Below are 20,351 nucleotides of genomic sequence, written 5' to 3' on the forward strand. Positions count from 1 at the left end.
GCAAGATGAGACTGGCGGCAATTCTCTCCATTGGGAGCATTTGTCTAATCTGTATACATACTAAAGACCCATCTTGACTTAAGTTAACACACAATTTTAAAAAAAAAAGAAACAAAAAACATAAAACCTGCTACAGAAAGAGAAATCGGCAGAGTTTGGGGTGGTTATTGGCAATAGAATCTAAAGGAGCCCAAATATGAGTGTTGGGGTGGTGCAAAAATTCCTGCTCTTTTGCAAAGCTGGGGAGACAAAGCCCCTCAAGAGGGTGAGGTCTGCAAAAACACAGGAAACTTCTCTACTTGAAATATATGAAACCAAAGAAGTACAAATAAGTTACAATTAAGCACCCGCCAAGCTAAATTTCCATGTGCGCTGAGATGATCGGCCTTCAGCCCATGTGTGCAGCAGAGAACAGTGCACATGCTATCTGAGGGAACTAACATCCACCTCTCTCTTCATGGTTCTTCGGCAGGCAAAAGTAAATGTGAGACACTGCAAGAAGCAGGAAAATGTAACTGAAAGGGAAATAAAGTAAGATGATATAAGGAGACCACCCCCTTCCATGAATGGCACCGGAATAAACAGAGAAGAGCGTTAAAATAAATAACAAGATTATAGTAATTTTAAAGAAAGTAAGTTATGTAAAGAATAAAAGGTTGACAGTTTCAACATATAATTAGAATCAATATAAAATCAGTGAGACATTCTAGAACTGAAAAAAAATATATGAATTCAAGGATTCATGGAATATGTTCAATAGATTAGATCATTAAGGAGACTGTTAGTAAACATAAAAATACTCAAACTGAAGCACAGAGAGAAAAAAAATAGAAAAAACAGAAGAACTGAGTATAAATGAATATAGGACAAAATGTTAATATAGGGCATGAGTTAATGTATGTGTAATTGAAATCTCAGAAGAAAAGAAAAAGGACTAAAACAATATTTAAACAGATAGGGATGAGAATTTTTCCAAAGCTTATGAGCGGCATCCAGGAATCTCGGTTAACCTCAAGAAGGACAAATACAAGGGAACTATATATGGCAAAACGTAGGTAAAATGTTCAAAAACAAATAGAGAAATTTTTTATTCAGGCAGAGATAAGACAAGGAGATTTCAGAAGATATGATTACCTTCAAAAAGTAGGAATGAGACTATGACTGACTTTCCAAAACAAACAATAGAAGACAATGGCAAAGGAATGATGTCTTTAAAGCAATCACTCCTTCCTACCCCCTAAATTTATGTTATAACCTAATCCCCAATATGATAGTATTAGAACTAGATCATGAGGGTAGAATCCTCATGAATGTGATTAATACCTTTATAAAGAAGACCTCAGAGAATTCCCTTGTCCCTTCCATCCTGTGAAGACACAGAAAGAAGACAGCAGTCTTGAACTAGGAAACAGGGATTTCACAGCCTCTAGAACTCTGAGAAATACATTTCTGCTGTTTATGAGTTATCCAGCTTATGTTATTTTGCTATAGTAGCCTGGACTAATACAATAATCCTAGAATTAGAAAATGATAATAAATTTGCTTCTTAATTTTTCCCAAATATATACTTTCAATTTATTTTCTTGCACAGACTGTCAATTCCAAAGTAATGTTATATAATAGTTGTGAATGAGTTTTCTTACCTCATTTTCAATTGTACTAGTAATAATTCTAAGTTTGGTGCTGGTTTGTTGTTTGGGAGATATTTTTGATCATATGTTTCTTATTGTAAACGTATATGTTATATACTTCCACTTGAATTCATTTGAAACTGATAAACAATAACCAGAATATAAGCTATTTTTAAAATAAAAGGCAAACATATTAATTTTTCAAAAGTTTGGAGGTATAATAAGATTCTGTTTGTGAAAAACAAAAACATTAGCACCAGTTTTTTAATTACAAACCATATTTATTTCCTACCGATATCTTTATATGAAAAATCTTCATGCAATAAATTTTCAACCCCCCGAAAACAGAAATATATGGAACCATAACAGTCTAGCAGAAGGAAAAATGTATAAATACTCTGGTTCAATTAACAGATTTGTCCTGTTATGGCATAATTTTAACATAGTAGTAACCTTTTATGTTTAAATATTATAGTGCTTCATTGAATCTAGCAATGTAACAAACTGAATTGTAATTTCAATACACTTATTCTTTTAATGAATGTGCAGAGAACTGAATCAATTTTCCATTCAATGAATTTTTTGTGTATAGATGAGGGAAGGGAAATAAGTGTGAATTAAACAACAAGGACAATTTGTCCCCTGAATTAGATTGATATATAGTAAGATTTTTATTATTTGGCAATGATTTTCCTAATGGAGCACCTTTCTGAAATAATAATGAGAAATATCAGGATATATAATTAGACAATTTTTCACTCCAGCTACTATTGTTAAAGATTACCTCTATTCACTAAATTGAAGGTGAAGTATAATTTATTAAGAGAATGAACACTAATTGAGATAATAATTTTCTTGACTTCTCCAGGCCTCTATTTTTCTCTCTATAAATAAAGGGGTGGGTCCAGATGCCCTCTAAGATATTTTCCAGATATGAACTTCATTTAGTTATCTATTTAAAAGTCTCTAATAAATACTTAAAACTGTGAATTTAAAAAAAAAGACAATCTGCTAGTTTTTAGTCCACCCCATTTATACTTATGCATACAATAACAATCGATCCTAAATCTGTCATCTGGTAAGTTTTGGGGTTTTTTTGTTGTTTTGTTGTTGGTTTTTTTTTTTTTTGGTTTATTGCTTCTTTTTTCATGTATTTTGGTATATGGATTTTTAAAATTTAAATACATGTACTCATACTTTTCTACTGAAAAAAAGGCATATATTTTAATTTTGTCCCACTTATTCTTCTCTATAACCTATTATCTGTATATTTTATCATGTTTTATTCATTCAAAAAGTTGCCTTCACAACCTGGAATTATCTATTTAATTTTCAATTTCTTAAATTCTCCATTCCAAATGTCTATGAACTCCCTGCTACAAAAAATGAAAACAGTATATCCACATTTCTTTCCATATCCCTGCCCTCATCCTTATTTCCCAACTCTGGGGGTTGCTGTTCTATTTAACATTAGTATAAACAGCATTCTTACCTACGTATTTCATTATTCCTCTGATTTTAAGCAGACAAGGAGGAAAAAGTGACCCCAGCTACCACCCAATTCAGATGACTTAGGTAATGATATTGAGAACTTTTGAGCTGATGAGGTTTAGAAACCTTTTTGGACTTTGAGTTGATGCTGTAGTAGGTGAGACTTTGCATGTGGATGGATATAAATCTTTGGGAACCAGAGAGCAAATTGTGGCAGGCGTAAGTTCACATTCTAATTCTTGTAAACTGCGAGTAAGGTAATTTGCAAGCAAAACAGATTTTGCAGATATTGTTTTTAAGTTACAGGGCTTGAGATGAGATTATCTTGGATCGAGGTGGGTCCAGTTTAATCACATGGTGTCTTCTGAGTCTACTGTTCCCCAGAGGAAGAAAGTCTGTCAGTTAAGTAGTGTGGGTAGCCTCTAGATGCTGGAAATGAACCTCAGTTTACAGCTAGCAAGAAAATAGGTACCTTGATCCTACAATCGCCAAGGAAATAAATTCTGCCAGCAATTCCTATCTAGCAGGAAACAATTCCACCCTAGAACCTCCAGAAAGGACTGTAGCCCTCTGCTGTTTTGATTTAATCCAGTAAGATCCACATCAAATTTCTGATATATAGAAATGTAAAATAAATTTGCGGTAATTTGTTAAGTCGGTAATGGAAAAAACGGGTACTATTCAGTTCTATTTTAGTTTCTCACATTAAGAGCATTCCACGATGAGATCATACAAGCCCTACGTACTTCTTCACCATATCAGGATCCTATTAACAAGGAGGAAGGAGTGGGTAGCAGTGATAATAGCAATGACTATTGCCTACCACAAATGACTAGCCCTCTTGATTTGGTTTATGTCTCTAGTCTTACCTCTCAGACTTTCACCTATTGCTTTATGATTCAGAATATCTAACCTATGGGATTATTTTCTGTTTCTATGCTCTTGGTAATTCAGTTCCCTCTTTCTGGCCACCTTCAACCAATTGCTTCATATTATCCTATTAACCCATCTCCTGGCTCTTTTTCCTCTTCTAAATATTTCTTAGACATTTACTCTTTCACTAAGTCTTCTCAACTTCAAGATAAAATTACAGTGTTCATTCAATTCTGTTTCTGCCTTCTGTCCATACTGCAAGTATGGTGTTGTCAATCCTAAAACTATCCCGTTATTAGCAAAACGGGTTTATTTGGGAATAGCAGAGGAATTGCAATTTGGGACAAGCAAACTATAGCAAACCATAGGCAAGTCCAGAGAAAAAAGGAGAGGAGCTTGCTTTTATGGAGAAAACGATGAAATTGTGAAGGACTTTATTGAACAAAAGTCTCTTGGAATTGAGTGTTTAACTTCTCATTGGTTATTGCCCTGCTGGGCAAGGAGTTTACTTTGTCCTGCTGGGGCAGTAAAATAAGCTTCTTCCTGCTAATAATGAAAGGTATGATTCTTTCTGGAAAAGTCAGCAACTGACAACCAGTGGTAGTGCCAGAGAAGTCCCCCTTTAGGGCTTCTGGGCTCCATTTTAGATGAGGTTTCCTTTATTTTCACAGTATATACAATAAGGAATTACATGTATGTTTTTACCTTCTGTCTCTCCTTCCGTTGTTACCAGTGGCTACCACTATCGTCAATAAATGTTTGTTAATATGATCATTATACCTAATAATATTCATGAATTGAGTGAATTATGTGTTCATAAGAAAAGTACACTCAACAGTACTCACTACAGACATACTTTTTATGCTTCGCATTATGAAAGATTTTTTAATGTACGAAAGTGGAGAGATTATAATAAATCCCCATTAACTATACTTCACCTTCACCTTAAATAACCATCAATATTTTCATATTCATGTTTTAAGCAGCTAGAAGGCCAGTGGCGGTCTGGTCTCCAGCAGGTAGACCTGTTATCAACAGGGACTGATTTACAGCTAAGGTGAGGAAACAGATTTCAATTCTCTCCAGGATCAGCTTTCTGGTGAGTTTTGGTGACCTTCATTTACAGCACTAGCAAAAGAAACACTCTCAAAAAGAGCCATTAAGTGCTACCAGCAAGCAAGAAACAAAACAAAACAAAACCAAAAAAAAAAAAAAAATGGGATTGTATATTATAGACTCAGGCCTGAAGAAACACAAGTGTCCTAAATGGCCAATTCCCACCAATTATGACTTAATTCAAAAGAAAGCTAGTGTTTTGTTTTCGTTTATAACAAAGAGCCCACTTAGGTATTAGCAAGAGAAAATGCATCCTTGAATAAATCACAGGCACTGAAGACTGCTTGAATGCATTTAACCCAAAACAAAAGTAGAGGACTGAGGATCTTACTGGTAGTTTCAGGGATGCCCCAAGGGCCTCCCTCTGTGCCCCGAGGGGCTCTTGTAGGAAGGCTCTAGTAGCAGGTGGGGGTCGCTTAGAGGACCACATGCAGAATCTAGATCTAGGCAAAGGTGCACTCTTTAAAAGGTAGGAAGAACGAGAAAGCAAAGGCTCAAATTCGGCCAAAGAAAAACAGGGCCAAAGAAAGAAATGACATTAACGTTCCTCACGCTCTCTACAGCGAAGAGGGGCGTGGCGGAACTACACTTCCCATAATACAAAGCGGTGCGGCGACGCTAAAGAGATTGTTTTTACCTCAACTTGGCTCCAGTCACTTCTGGTTTGATTATAAATTCCAGTCCCTCGTCTTGGCTCCCCTTCACCTCAGCCTCATTGGCTCCGTAGCCCCGGCGTAGGAGGGCGGCTCCGACGTCACTGGCAGCAGTTGAATGGAAGCTCTCAGCCCTGTGACCTGACGGTAAATGAAGTCCTTTCTCCCGTCAGAGATGTAGCTTCTCCGACTGCGTCGGAGGAAAGGAACTACATTTCCCAGTATGCCTTGGGGTTGCGGGGCGGCGTGGGGGCGGCACCTCACGTCTGGTACAGTCATCCCAATCCTCTTCAGCGGGACTGTGATGGCTGGAGAGATGACGATTTTAGGTCAGTGGCCAGGGGTTCCCTGTGGCTGTTGCGGACCCTCGAGCGGTTTGGGGAGGCGGGGGTAGGCGGGGAGTGGTTGTCACCTCCTGGATCCAATTGGCGCAGTGGGAAGGGCTGCGAAAAGGTGACTTACGTCGGTTTTTGGTTTTTTGAGTCGCCGGATTGAGGGTCACGTCTAGAATGGTCTGGGCCAGAGGAGCCAAGTAGGGCCGACGGCGACCCTCTGCGTACATCCTAAGGACATCCGGCCACAGGAAGCGTTCTTTTCTTAAGAACGTTGGTTTTGAATCATTGGTTGAATTGAGGCTTTCGAGAAGCCGCAAGAACGTACATCCCCAAGACCCCTTTGTAGAGGAAGGGGGAGGAGCAGCCCCGGCATCGTGAGAGGCCTTGCCTCCTGGATGTGTAGTCTGATGCTCTTTCCACACATCTCGGTTAACAATTAATCCTCCCCAAACGAAAAAATGATGAAATGGTTCTTAAGTTTTCCAGGTAGCAGCAAGTGCAAAGTGGGGTTGACACTTGATGTTTAGTTTTTTTGAGTTATATATTGATGAAGATGAGCTTACAGTTAGTGAAACAGACTCCTACGGATTGACGCTCTGGGTCATATGTAACACGTATGGACATAGTCTCCTGAAACCAAATAACAGATAATTGTGAATTCAAAGTAGCATCTTTCTTCATCACTTATGTTTACAATCTGCATGGCATTTGTTCACATTTGTGGGTTTTTTTTTTAAAGCAATTAATATTAGTTAAGTATCTGTTATTTGCTAGGAGCCATTCCTGGTGGAGGGGACACATCAGTGAACAAAACCTGCCTTCAGGGTGCTTTATGTTGCCTTCAGGGTCCCACATTTATGGTTCTTTCCCTACATATTAATTCCTTATTTTAATTCCCATTTAAATACAAGAAGGTAACTGTGTTCTGTTGTAAAGTGACAGTTGAATATTTAAACAACTTTCAAAATCAATTTTACCAATTTATCCAGTTCATCCTTTTGGAAGGGAAAGGAAGATGAAGGGATAAAGAATTTGAGCCCTACAATAATAGCAAAAATTTTGCTGTGGAAATTTTGATAATGGAGTTTCTTTTTAATAATGATAATTAAAGCTGTGTATAAAGCTATGAAATCGAAATCTCACTTGATCAAAAATTTGGGATATATCTATATATATCTATATATATTTATGTCTAGCTTTTGCTAGAGATAAGTGGCTTTTTCTGTCAGCATCAGCACAATTAAAATTTGTTACTTCTCATTCACCCAAGTGATGTACACAGACACACAACTAGAGGAGTTTTTTTTGTTTTTATTGTTCTTTCATTTTAACTGTAGTTTAATCATTTTGCAGTATGAAAAAACGATGTCTGAGAGAATTGTTTACCATTAGTACTGTAAAAGAAAATATTTTGAGAATCTGTATTAGTCTTACCTCAAAGAGTGATATTAAAGGGACTTTGCTATAGTAATTTAGCATATCATACTATTGTATTAAGACAGATCTTTTAATTTGCCTGTATTTCAGGATCAGCTGTTTTGACTCTCCTGTTGGCTGGCTATTTGGCGCAACAGTATTTACCATTGCCTACTCCTAAAGTGATTGGCATTGACCTTGGCACCACCTACTGTTCGGTTGGGGTGTTTTTTCCTGGTACAGGAAAAGTAAAGGTCATTCCAGATGAAAATGGGCATATCAGTATACCCAGCATGGTGTCCTTTACTGATGATGATGTATATGTGGGTTATGAAAGCTTAGAGCTCGCAGATTCAAATCCTCAGAACACAATCTATGACGCCAAAAGATTCATAGGCAAGATATTTACCCCAGAAGAGCTGGAGGCTGAGATTGGCAGATACCCATTTAAGGTAAGTGACTAAGCTCAAGTCGGTTTTAATTTTAGTTCAACATATTGTTGCAGATAATGCCTTGGCTTCAAGTTATAAAACATTCTGTTTCACCTTAGTTAATCTGCATGGAGGTTGTATTGTGACAAGCAGCCCTACAGCAGTTCCAGAACGAGCTGATTCCCTGGCTCCGCCGTCCTATCATGGACCTCAAGCCTTAGCTGTGTTCTTGCTCTGACATCCTCAGAATGTCAGCTGTTTCGTTGTAGCGAGAAAGCTGGAGCCCCCACCTGCTATGGATGGTTGTCTGCGTGCCCGCCTGCTTTGCGCCTCATTGTAGGGGCTGTGGATGGACGCCTAGATAGCTAGATAGATGGAGAGAAGCTGCGCCTGTTAGGTTACGCACATTTGTGTACTCAAAAGAGAAAGAGAGATCATACTAGGCATGCTGTGTCATGACTTGTTGGAAACTCAACCATGTGACACGGACAGTTAGATAATAGGTTCATATCATTGTTTTCACAGTCACTTGTTATGGCTGTTCCTTTATTTAATTGTGCAGCCTCAATAAGTGCGTGTTTTATTTTTTCCCTGGTTTTCCACTTATGGTGTAGCTTCTTTGAGTATCTTTTTACATACATCTTTGTGTACATCTTGATCATTTCCTAAACTTGAATTGTAGAAGTAGGAGAATTTGACTTCTTTGAGTACTTTGATTTATATTGCCAAATTGTACACTGAACAGGTTGTGTGCTCTTAACTATTTTTTTAAGAGGTCTGTATCTTCCCTAGTTATTATCATTAATCTTTGCCAATAAATAAGTGAAAATGGTATCTTGTATTAATTTGAATTCCTTTGATTTTTAGGGAGGTCAAAAAAAATTTTTTTAATTGTTTATTGGCATTTTTATTTTCTGTAGTGATCCATTATCCTATTTTGGGGGTTATCTTTTTTTAATGATTATAAAATACCTTTATGATATGTTTTGAGTGTTTTTTTAATTTTCTTTTTCATTAACTGATGCTATATAATTTTGCTTTTGAACTTTCACGAATGTTAAATTTTCAAGTGGCAAATCATCTTAAAATTTAAAAAAAAATGGTTATAGACTTTTACCAGACTTACAATGGCCACTTCCATCCTATCCATTTGTACTTTTTCCCTAATACTTTTACTTGAGGATTTGCAAGGCTGTGTTTTGTTGTTTTGTTTTCTTTTAAATATTTTAATTTTTGTCTACAACACATTTTTTTTTAATCCCCATCACTTATTGCATCCATCCCCTCATCCATTTAAACATTTAAATATTCTTTCCGTAGAGGGATTTTCTTTTGGTAATTCTGAAGTGGAATTCGAAGTGAATAGGTTTTAAGATTCATAACTGTATCAGTGCTGCTTATTGAATAAAATTTTAAAATTTTTATGCATTTTCAAAGAAGTTAAATTTATCCCATGTTTTTCTTATATTTATTTTTTGTTCTTTTTTTAGCTTTATTCTTAGAATCCATTATTAATTTCTTAAGCAATGATTAAATTATATCAAGCTATATCCTCAAAAATTGTGATTTTGAATATATTACTTATTGATGCAAGAGCTATTTTCCCCTAGCTTTTAGGATATAATTGACATACTGTCCTATATAAGTTTATGATGTACAACATAATGATTTGACTTAAATACATTGTGAAGTGATTAGTACAATAAGTTAACATCCATCATCTCATATAGATACAAAAAAAGAAAAAAATATCCTTTGTTGTAAGAGCTCTTAGAGTTTACTCTCTCAACAGCTTTCAAATACATCTAAGTTTGGTTGTTTTAGATCTGCATATGAGATTTCATATAGTTTTGTCTTTCTCTGACTTATTTGCACTTAGCGTCATACCTTCAGGGTCCATTCATGTTGTCACAGACTGAAGGATTTTCTTTTTCATGAATGAATAATATTCAATTATGTACATATATCACAACATTATCCATTTATGTGTTGATAGACACTTAAGTTGTTTTCATGGCTGGGCTATTATAAGTAATGCTGCTGTGAATGTGGGGGTGCAGATGGCTTTTCTTTACAAGGGTATATTCCCAGAAGTGGAATTGCTACATCATGTGGTAGTTCCAACTTCAGTTTTTTGAGGAACCTCTGTACTGTTTTCCAGTCAAGAGTTATTTTGAGGTTTTGTTGTTGTTGCTGTTGTCGTTAAGCTTTTAAGTGTTCTGATTTTTTTGTTGTTTCTGTTTCACATGGGCTCTGATGATATGGTGTCTTGGAATCTTATTTTAACCCTGTCTGTAGCTTGTTTTTGTTTTTCCCAGATAGCTTTGTGAATGGTCAAGTTTTCTTCATTGAAACCTAATGATGTAGTCTAGAATGATGAGAGTAAAATTCTTACTATTTCTTAGAACAGACTAATTCTCTTTCCTATTGATTTGAATATAGTCTGTTGGTGAAAGTAGGCTAGTATGTTTTAGAACTAATCTATTTTTTAATTTTTATTTATTTTTAAAATTTTATTTGTTTATTTTGGGTGAGAGAGAGAGAGAGAGAGTGTGCATGCATGAGCAGGGGAGAGGGCGAGAGAATCCCAAGCAGGCTCTACACTGTCAGTGCAGGGCCGGATTAGAGGTTTGATCCCCCGCAAACCGTGAGATCATGACTTGAGCCAAAATCAAAAGTCGGTTGTGTAACTGACTGGGCCACCCAGGTGTCGCTAACCCAGTTTATTAAATACACACGACCACATTAGCAGGGTTAAGGAACTAATACATGATACATGTATTCATGGAAATAACAATGTAAATACTTGATTCTTAGATGAGAACTTAATGAGCTACTAAAATTATTCTTGTTAATATGTACCAGAACATTTGTTAACTTATCAATTATTTTTATAAACAATGAAAGGAAAAGAAGATCCTGAATCAAATACATGATCCAACAACTTTTATTCCTTATATTTATTTCATCTTTTTTTTTTCATTCATCTAACAAATATATATTGAAGTCTTCTATGTTCCATACATATGCTTGGTGTTGAATCTGATTATTCTGCTGTTATTGAAGGCAAAGGTATAGATTCACTTCGCAGATTTTAAAGTATAAATTTTCATAACTTCTTATCTTGGTAAGTGATAGATTACAAAGTTAAATTTTTATTGAATAAGTCCAGTGTGTATGTATATATGTGTTTAAGTATATGTGTGTGGATGTGTAGATACACACACACATTTTTTACATTTCTTTCTGTCTTTTATTTATTTATTTATTTATTTTTACTAATCCGGTTCATAGGTTTTAAACAAAAATGGAATGGTTGAGTTTTCGGTGACCGGTAACGAGACCATCACCGTTTCTCCAGAATACGTTGGCTCTAGACTACTACTGAAGTTAAAGCAAATGGCAGAGGAGTATCTTGGAATGCCAGTTGCCAATGCGGTTATTTCTGTCCCGGCAGAATTTGATCTAAAACAGAGAAATTCAACAATTGAAGCTGCTAACCTTGCAGGTAATACCACCCTTGCCAGTTTTGCCTTTTTTTCTCAGAATGTTCTTAGGTTGAAAATGTTCTATAGGAAGGTATATCACTTTGCAAACCACCTAATCAACTAGGCATGTAAATAAACCCAAAGTAGGTAAATTAGACGGATTTTGATATAGGTTTACAAACAAAAATTAAGAAGATTTTATAGCGCAATGTAAAATGCAACATATTTTGACAACGGCCAATTAAATAGTCCTGTTACAAAGGCTGAGGACATGGGTTCATGGTAGCAACAAGGAGTTTTTTAATAAATTTTCTTTGATGTTAAGATGAATGTAGTATTCTTAAAAAAAATCTGAGGTGGAAGAGAACTCATTTGAAACCATCCAGCAAGTATTGGATGCCTTAGCAAACAGAACGTCTGTTTCCATGAACTTCTGTTCTTGGAGGGACACAGAAAGTCTGTATTAAAGATAAATATATTGTGGAGTTTCCTACTGCTAGTTATGGGTGTTTGGGCCTAGATAATTCTGTGTTGCGGGGACCTCCTGTGCATTAGAGGAGAGTTAGTGGCATCCCTAGCCTCTGCTCACCAGATGCCAGCAGCACCCTCCTCTCCGGGTAGGGACAGTCTTCCGTCCTCTGGCATTGCCCAGTGTTCCCTGAGGGCCAGAATTGGCCCAGGTGCAGACAGCTGATATAATGTGTATCAGAAAGAAATGTGCTGTGGAAGAAAAAACAGCATAAGACGAGGATTGCTGGGGGCGGTCAGGAAGTGGGGGCGCGGGTTTTAGAGTGCCCGGCGGGCCTCCTTGAGAAAGTGACACGTCAGCAGGTTTGGAGGAGGCGAGTTGTTAGGTAGCAGAGGGAGTCTGTTGCAGGAGAGAGAACAGTCAGTTTAGCAGCCACAAAATGGGGATTTGCTGGTACATATGAAGATAGGAAGTTGTTAGTGTGGCCAAAGCAGAGGGAGTGACAAAGTCAGAGAGCCAGAGGAGACAGTGTTCAGGTTTTAAATAAATGCTTTAGAGTTTGAATAGTGATTTAAGGTTCCCTATATATGATAGCATATTACTTTCCAAACTACTCATTAAGTGTGGCACTTAGGTTGAAGCAGGAAATTTGCACAAGGAATTCTAATCTTTTGCTCAAACTTTCACTCTTCACTGTAATGTTTAACGTTATCTTCAAGATCAGATTGTGGTATGTTTCAGATTTGCAATTGAGGATTGTAAATATTTATTTGGAGGGTCCTAAAATTTAAGTTTACTTTTTAGGAGTCATTGTATCTATTGAAATATTTCATCTAATTTTTTAATGTATTTATCTGCTTGTTTTTTTTTTAAGTTAATTTATTTTGAGAGAGACAAAGGGCAAGTAGGGGAAGGGCAGAGAGAGGAGAGAGAAAATCCCAAGCACAGAGTCCAGCACGGGGCTCGTTCCCACAAACTGAGCTCATGACTGGAGCCGAAATCAAGAGTCAGATGCTGAACCCCCTGAGCCAGCCAGGAACCCTTAACAAAGCCATTTCATTTATTTATTTATTTATTTATTTATTTAAATGGTTTGTTTATTTTTGAGAGTGAATATGCACACAAATGGGGGAGGGGCAGACAGAGAAGGAGACACAGAATTTGAAGCAGGCTCCAGGCTTTCATTTCTACAACAGTTATAGCACAAAATGATTAAGATTTTATTGCTTATGTATTCCCAAGTAAAATAATGAAAATTAAGAAGGGCTAAGATTTTTTAAATTAAATATTAATTAATAAAGACTAGAATGATACATTCCACTCAATCTGGGCTTTTCTCTTTTTATGTTAATTTTTAGAACAATTCTAATGATCCATTTAGAACAGCCAGTGTTTTACTTCCCATGTCATTATTTTAGGTGGCTTTGTAACTACTGTCCTTGTTCTTCATTGGAGTTCACGCTGTAGAAAATACAGTAACATTTTGCGAGGTTGAACGGGAAGGGACTTTGATAATGGTGTCCTCTGATGAATTGTTCTTTCTTCAACCCATCTTCCAGGACTAAAGATCCTGAGGGTAATAAATGAGCCCACGGCGGCAGCTATGGCCTATGGCCTCCACAAGGCTGATGTCTTTTACGTCTTGGTGATAGATTTGGGTGGAGGAACTCTAGATGTGTCATTGCTGAATAAACAAGGAGGAATGTTTCTAACCCGAGCCATGTCTGGTAAGAAAAATACAGGGAGACTAAAAGAGGTTCACACAGTGCTTTCCTTAGCACGCTTAATGTGTTGTGTTTATTTTTAAAAATTGTTTCAGCCATACTTTGACTTCATTTTGGTAATCTATGTATGTAAGTTTATAACTACCATTTATATATTTTTACAGCAGAAAATGAAGTCTAAAAAAATGACTGAGCCTCCATGGCAGATAAATATACTGCCAGTTGTAGGCCAGTGAGCCAGTGGGACTTCATGACTGGGGAAGGGGACAGAAAGCAAGAAAAGTCCTTTAAAATGAAGAGTGATCAGTTTGTTTCATTTGATAATATATTTTACAAAATAGGTATCTTTAGGAAATCTAATAGTATTAATAGTATTCTCTAGGAAATTATAGGATATTGCATTCTAAACCTTTTTTTTAAAAAGTTTTTGTTTTGGAGTGTCTGGGTGGCTCAGTCGGTTAAGTGTCCGACTTTGGCTCAGGTCATGATCTCATGTTTCGTGGGTTCAAGCCCCGCATCAAGCTCTGCGCTGACCGCTAGCCAGCCTGGAGCCTGTCTTCAGATCCTGTGACTCCTTCTCTCTCTGACCCTCTCCTGCTCACGCTCTGTCTCTCTCTCTCAAAAATAAATAAAAATATTTAATAAAAAAAAGTTTTTGTTTTAATTGAAAGAATTGAGCCTGTTTTATTTTTTTTTAATTTATTTTTGAGAGTCAGAGAGAGAAAGCGTGAGCAGGGGAGGGTCAGAGAGAGAGGGAGACACAGAATCAGAAGCAGGCTCCAGGCTCTGAGCTAGCTGTCAGCACAGAGCCCGACGCGGGGCTCAAACCCATGAACCGTGAGATCATGACCTGAGCCGAGGCTGGACGCTTATCCAACTAAGCCACCCAGGTGCCCCGAGCCTATTTTAAAAGAGAAGCTGTAAGTCATAGGTTGTCTAACTTCAGCATTTTTCTTTTTCCTAACTGAACTCTAGAACCAAGTTCAGTGCCAGGGATTTTACTACATTAATCTTTTTCTTTTACATCTTTTTTTCTTTTCTTTTAAGTTTAGCTCTTAAGCAAAAGTTAAAAGGTAATATGTCTACTGGTAATTTTTAATTATAAGGACTTTCTTCTTTTGAGAATAATGACAGTGTATGTTTTTAGGTTGCAATTAAAAGCTAATCTGTTAATCTTTATCTCCTGAAAAATTATTTTGATATCATTAAGGGATATTTCCTTTTCTATTATTTAAAAATTTTAACCATGGGGGAAGGGAAAGGGAAAAAAACAGTTTCAAACAGAGAGGGAGGGAAACCATAAGAGACATTTAAATACAGAGAACAAACTGGGTGGTTGGGGAGGCTGGGAGGAGGGGAAAATGGGCGACGGTCATTGAGGAGGGCACTTGTTGGGATGAGCACTGGGTGTTGTATGTGAGCAATGAATCACGGGAATCTATTCCTGAAGCCAAGAGCACACTCTATACACTGTATGTTAGTTAGCTTGACAGTAAATTATATTAAAAAAATAAAAAATTTAACCAGATATGCACTGTTTTTTAAAGACCACATTTTAGTTAAAATCATTTTAACCCAATTGTTTTTAATCAGTTTTGTATGAATAAAATCTTAATACTACACAGACATGTATATGCACATACATGTACAAATGCATAAATATAACAAAAATGTTTTTATTTCTAACTTAGGAAACAATAAACTTGGAGGACAGGACTTCAATCAAAGATTGCTTCAGTACTTATACAAACAGATCTATCAAACATACGGCTTTCGACCCTCTAGGAAAGAAGAAATTCACCGATTAAGACAAGCCGTGGAGATGGTCAAATTAAACCTGACTCTTCATCAGTCTGCTCAGTTGTCAGTGTTACTAACAGTGGAGGAAGAGGACCAGGAGGAACCTCGGAGTAGAGACACTGAACGGCCGAAGGACAGATTTTCCCCCGCTGATGGCCACCATGTGAACAGCGTGTTGGGAGCTGGCCTTTCTGACAAGAAAAGTGGAGAAAATCAGGTGTTATTTGAAACAGAAATATCACGGGAGCTCTTTGACACCCTTAATGAAGATCTCTTCCAGAAAATACTCGTACCCATTCGGCAGGTACTAAGAGAAGGCCACCTGGAACAGACGGAGATTGATGAGGTGGTTTTGGTCGGCGGCTCCACCCGTATTCCTCGAATCCGCCGAGTCATTCAAGAGTTCTTTGGGAAGGATCCCAACACTTCGGTAGACCCTGACCTGGCCGTGGTGACAGGAGTGGCCATCCAAGCAGGGATTGATGGGGGCTCTTGGCCTCTTCAAGTCAGTGCTTTAGAAATTCCCAACAAGCATTTACAGAAGACCAACTTCAACTGAATTATGGAGGGATGATTATTTGTGATTGTCTGATGATCTCTTCTTCCTTATCAGACCTCCGCCTGCAGTAGAGAAAAATCTCTAAAATATCTCACAATTTACCAGAAAGGTAACATTTAGACACAAAAAAATTTACATAACATTTCATTTTAGGATTAAATGTGACCAGATTGATCCTATTTGATTTTGGAGAGATCCCATTCCAGCAGATACTTCTAAAATGACAGAATTGAGGCAAAACTCTTGAAGGAGCATGGGTGACTGTTTTTGGATTTTGGAGGTAGATAACCATGTACATTTAAAATTGTATTCGGTTAACATTGCCAAGTGCCAGTTTTACAATTCCCAGTTCTTACTAAATTGTAGTAGCAGGAGCTGGTAATTGATTGGCTTGGTTATCACATGTAACTGTTAGTTCGAACTATACTTGAAGGACAGTATCTGTGTCAGATTTTACATTGGCTGGGAGAGAAGCAGTATTATTAATACAAGCTGCATATATAATATTCAGCAACTGCCAAGTATGTAATAAATTTACTTTCACAAATTCAAAATGATGTGTTCTAATCATATAATCTGCATTCTCCAGATTTTTAAAATATATTTATTGTACCAATTTATTTTCTTTCCAAAATAGGGACAGATTTATTCAAATGTTTCAATACTAGGTAGTAAAAGTAACCAGTTTACACTGTATTTCCTTACTTTGTTATGCATCATTCTCTGCTTGGATTTCCATGATTCAACATGGTTAGAAAACAGGAATTATTAATTTCCTTTGATACATGTCTTAATGTCACAATAAAGCCGTCATCACTAGTTCTTTTTTGTTATCCACAACGTTTGCAGACATTGGTAATTAGCAGTAATTAGCTACAGTATTTCTGTTTTTGTATCTTTGTTTATTTTCAGTAAGCCCTGGAGAAAGTAGCTTGCATTTGAACTATCAAATTTTACTTGATTCAGTTTTTACTGAGATTTTTCACCGTACTAGTTTTGAGTGAGGAAAATATGCTCAGTTGTAAAATCCTTATTACCGTTTCCCACTGTCATTTTACAATAGTCACTCTTGGACTGTTTTTAGCCGTAAGGCTAGGAGGTGATGAGAGCAAAAAACAATGTGCATATCGAAAGTAATGTAGCAATCTAATGTGGGAGGCAATGTGGAAAACTTCTGCAAATCAGCACTTGTAGCAGTTTTGTTTTGCTTTTGTTTGTTTCCTTTTTGAAAAGCTACAGGGACCAAGAAGGAAAATACAGCAAGCAGTTATATCTCTGAGATGCCCATATTTGAAGATTTATTTTTTTCTTAATACAAGCATGTTTCATACACCAGTACTCAAAGATTATACTCTGGTCGACAGGTTTGTTAATGTAAAGTATGTCTGCTTTATATCCATTGTTGAATTTAAAGGATGTTGAATTTCCAATCACTGAGAAGAGAACTAAGCAAACTCATTTCAGCAACATCAAAATATTTCAGCTTCTCATAATAAAAAGCTGAATGTTAATATTTTTTGCAGATCTAAAAAAAAAAATGTTAGTAATGAGATCGCTGTTAAGACACAATTTCAATCAAATAGTTTTGTGTACAGAATGTCTAGTAGGTAGAAATAAACAGTTCGTTGACTTATTTTAGAACTAACAGAGAAATGCCAAAGATGAACCCTTCACTGCATCATGAAAATACTTGAGTGTCCTCTCAGACTTGATATGAACCTTTAATAGATTTTAGATTGGAAAAGATCTGTCTGTGAGGATCTTTAAAAGTGTTCAGTCTATCAAAATCTCCACATATAGTATCAATTTTAACCTGCCGCATTTTAACGTTTTTTAAAAAAAACTTTGACTTTTCAAATATATGAGATAGTTCAGGACAATCTGTTAACAATTCCGTGGAAACAGTTTGTAAAAACACAGGGCCGCTAATCTCATATACTAAAATGGGAATTTAAATAATTTGATTGCGTCTGAAAAAGAGAATGGCAGTGTTGGAATGTGGGGGCAGCGGTTAGCATACTCTCTAGTGTAGTTACACCTTTAAACATACGAAGTAATGTCTGCCTTCGAGCATATCTTAGGGGGTTATATATAAATGGTCTTGAGATCAATGTAGTTTATTTATTTAAAAGATAAAAATGTTTCCTGAAAGGGATATTTATGCCTAATCTGAAGACATTTTTCATAAACAATATATTTTGGTTGTACATCCAGCTAGTGTTTTTTGAAGTGTATAACTTTTTAAATATTAACTGTTGTATGATTAGACTATGTGAATGAATTAATTTATTTTGTATCAGGAATGTTTTGGTACTGTTTTCACTCAAACCACTGACTTACCATGCTACTGTGTATACATGTACTGAAGACTGTATAGTTCTTGTGCATAGCAGATTGTGCCTCTTAAATTTGTGTGTGTACAGGTAATTCACATTTTAATGTAAATAAATACCACTTTGCAGTTTGTTTTTTATACTGTGTCCTTTATTTTCCATTCAGGACTAGGCCGGAGAAGGTAGCGATAGAGCAGATCTGATGATGTTCGTGGCCTGTGACCTCAGCGGCTGTTGCCTACTTGCCTGCATCCTCTCCCTGTGGTTGCTTCTGTACTTTTCTACGTATTTTCCTAATTTAGAAGAGTTAGTTCCTTTATCATATGAACAGTATGTCTAGAATTCTGAATACGAGCTCATGGTCTTTGGCCATAATGGAGCCAAGACCTAAATTAATCTATATTTAGTAAATAATCCTGCATAATTGGTTGATTCATTAATACTTTGTATTTTCTGATAAAGTTCATCTTATTCTTTGGACAGAAACTATATAAACATTTGGTCAAAGTGTCATTTTGTTGGCCTTCTGCTTTTGTCCAACACAGAATAAAAAAGGAACTGATTCAATTAAATGATCAGACAAAATATATGAAACAACAGGACTTTGCACATCATGGTCAACATTAATTCATGTCCATCACCTCTGTAAAACCATAGAGATGGTGATACAGGGTGGCAGAAGGCTGTTTTGTAATATGTGGAGACTTACACAAATGCTCAGAACAAAAAGCCAAAAGCAGATGTTCAGTGGGTATTCATGGTGCCTGACGTATTACCGATATGTAGGCTTCATTCCTGTTTGGACTACACTGTCGCTTATTCCAAATCACTTAAGTCTTACTTTCTGATCACATTATACATTTTCTACTACGTATATCAGTAGTAAACCAATCATAAGTAGGATAATGATGAGCTACATTTTGTAAACATGAGTGCAAACATTGACCTTTATCACTTAGCACACACATAAAACCACATGTCTGTTACTTCCTTTCTAGACATTTTGGAGCAAATATTTTTCAAGATTTTCATAATTTTTTTATAAATATTACAAATACTTCCCAATTTATAGCCTACTTTTTCATTTTACTCATTTGTCTATCCATGTTTATTTTGTTCTTTGTGCCATGTTCAGGAGATAAACGAGATTCCTTTCTTTGATCAACAATCTAACTTAACCTGTGTGCTCCGATTGGTCAATCTATAAAAAACAAGTAAGCGACTATAGTTACCTTGTCAGCGATCAAGAGAAACCAGTCGGCCTTGGCCCAGCTCGTTCATACCCATTACCGCAGCCTTACTAATTCAGTAGCACAGCAGCCACATGAATGACCTAGATGGTCTTCATTTCCATTAGCACATTTAGAGAAAGCTCACAATATGGCCAGAAGTCAAGATTTCAGTATTCTAGAGATGGCCCACTTGCTTAGAAATGACAGGTGGAAAGATGGGAATTAGGAATCAAGAAGGAACTAGATCTCTCCTGATTGCTGCCTCCTTAAGTGACATAATAACCTGATAATAATATGATAACCATATTGTGTAGCACTGGGAAGGGGGGACTATATCTTAGTTTAATCCCTGGTTATCCCAAAGTTACTGTATATAGAATAAATAGACTTTCTTAAACATTGGCTCAATCTTGCCCTTTTTATTTACTTAACAGTGTATTCTGCACTGTGTTTGTAAATAGAAAAATCCAACTGCAAGGAGCTGTGACTGTTGGTATTTAAATGGCTAACATGTTATTGAATGTGTTCTATATGCCAGACACTGATCTAAGAGTTATGTGTACATGATTTAATTTTCAAAAACTTTAGGAGGTAGATAAAATTGTTACTCCCATGTAAGCCCAAATAAATAAGTTAACTTGCCCCAGTGTACAAGACTAGAAAGTGGGGAGAGTCTCACGATCCTGAACACTTTGTGTATTTTCTTACTTTAGTTTTCTTGATTACTTTTCCTAAGAGAAAGACCCTAGAGATCAGTTAAAACTATTTATTTGTGTGTGTATTAAAATACAGCATTACAT

General features: G+C 36.4%; 1 protein-coding gene and 1 long non-coding RNA gene across 2 annotated transcripts in view; one reads left to right on the forward strand and one right to left on the reverse strand.

Moving 5' to 3' along the window:
* The window catches only part of LOC115291615, a 101,537-nt gene extending 95,219 nt beyond the window's left edge, over positions 1-6,318 (reverse strand). Inside the window, exons 1-2 of the long non-coding RNA XR_003908580.1 lie at positions 6,227-6,318; positions 5,749-5,905 (exon numbers count right to left, since the gene is read on the reverse strand). This is a non-coding gene — a long non-coding RNA (uncharacterized LOC115291615). The remainder of the gene's footprint in view (positions 1-5,748; positions 5,906-6,226) is intronic.
* HSPA13 (heat shock protein family A (Hsp70) member 13) lies at positions 6,029-18,459 on the forward strand. The gene is made up of 5 exons (XM_029939133.1): positions 6,029-6,093; positions 7,627-7,967; positions 11,241-11,454; positions 13,463-13,630; positions 15,319-18,459. The coding sequence occupies exons 1-5, from the start codon at positions 6,069-6,071 to the stop codon at positions 15,984-15,986; spliced, it is 1,416 nt and encodes a 471-aa protein (XP_029794993.1). The 5' UTR covers positions 6,029-6,068; the 3' UTR covers positions 15,987-18,459.
* Positions 18,460-20,351: the final 1,892 nt, after the last annotated feature.

Source organism: Suricata suricatta, chromosome 5 (assembly GCF_006229205.1).
Source record: "Suricata suricatta isolate VVHF042 chromosome 5, meerkat_22Aug2017_6uvM2_HiC, whole genome shotgun sequence".
Classification (NCBI taxonomy): domain Eukaryota; kingdom Metazoa; phylum Chordata; class Mammalia; order Carnivora; family Herpestidae; genus Suricata; species Suricata suricatta.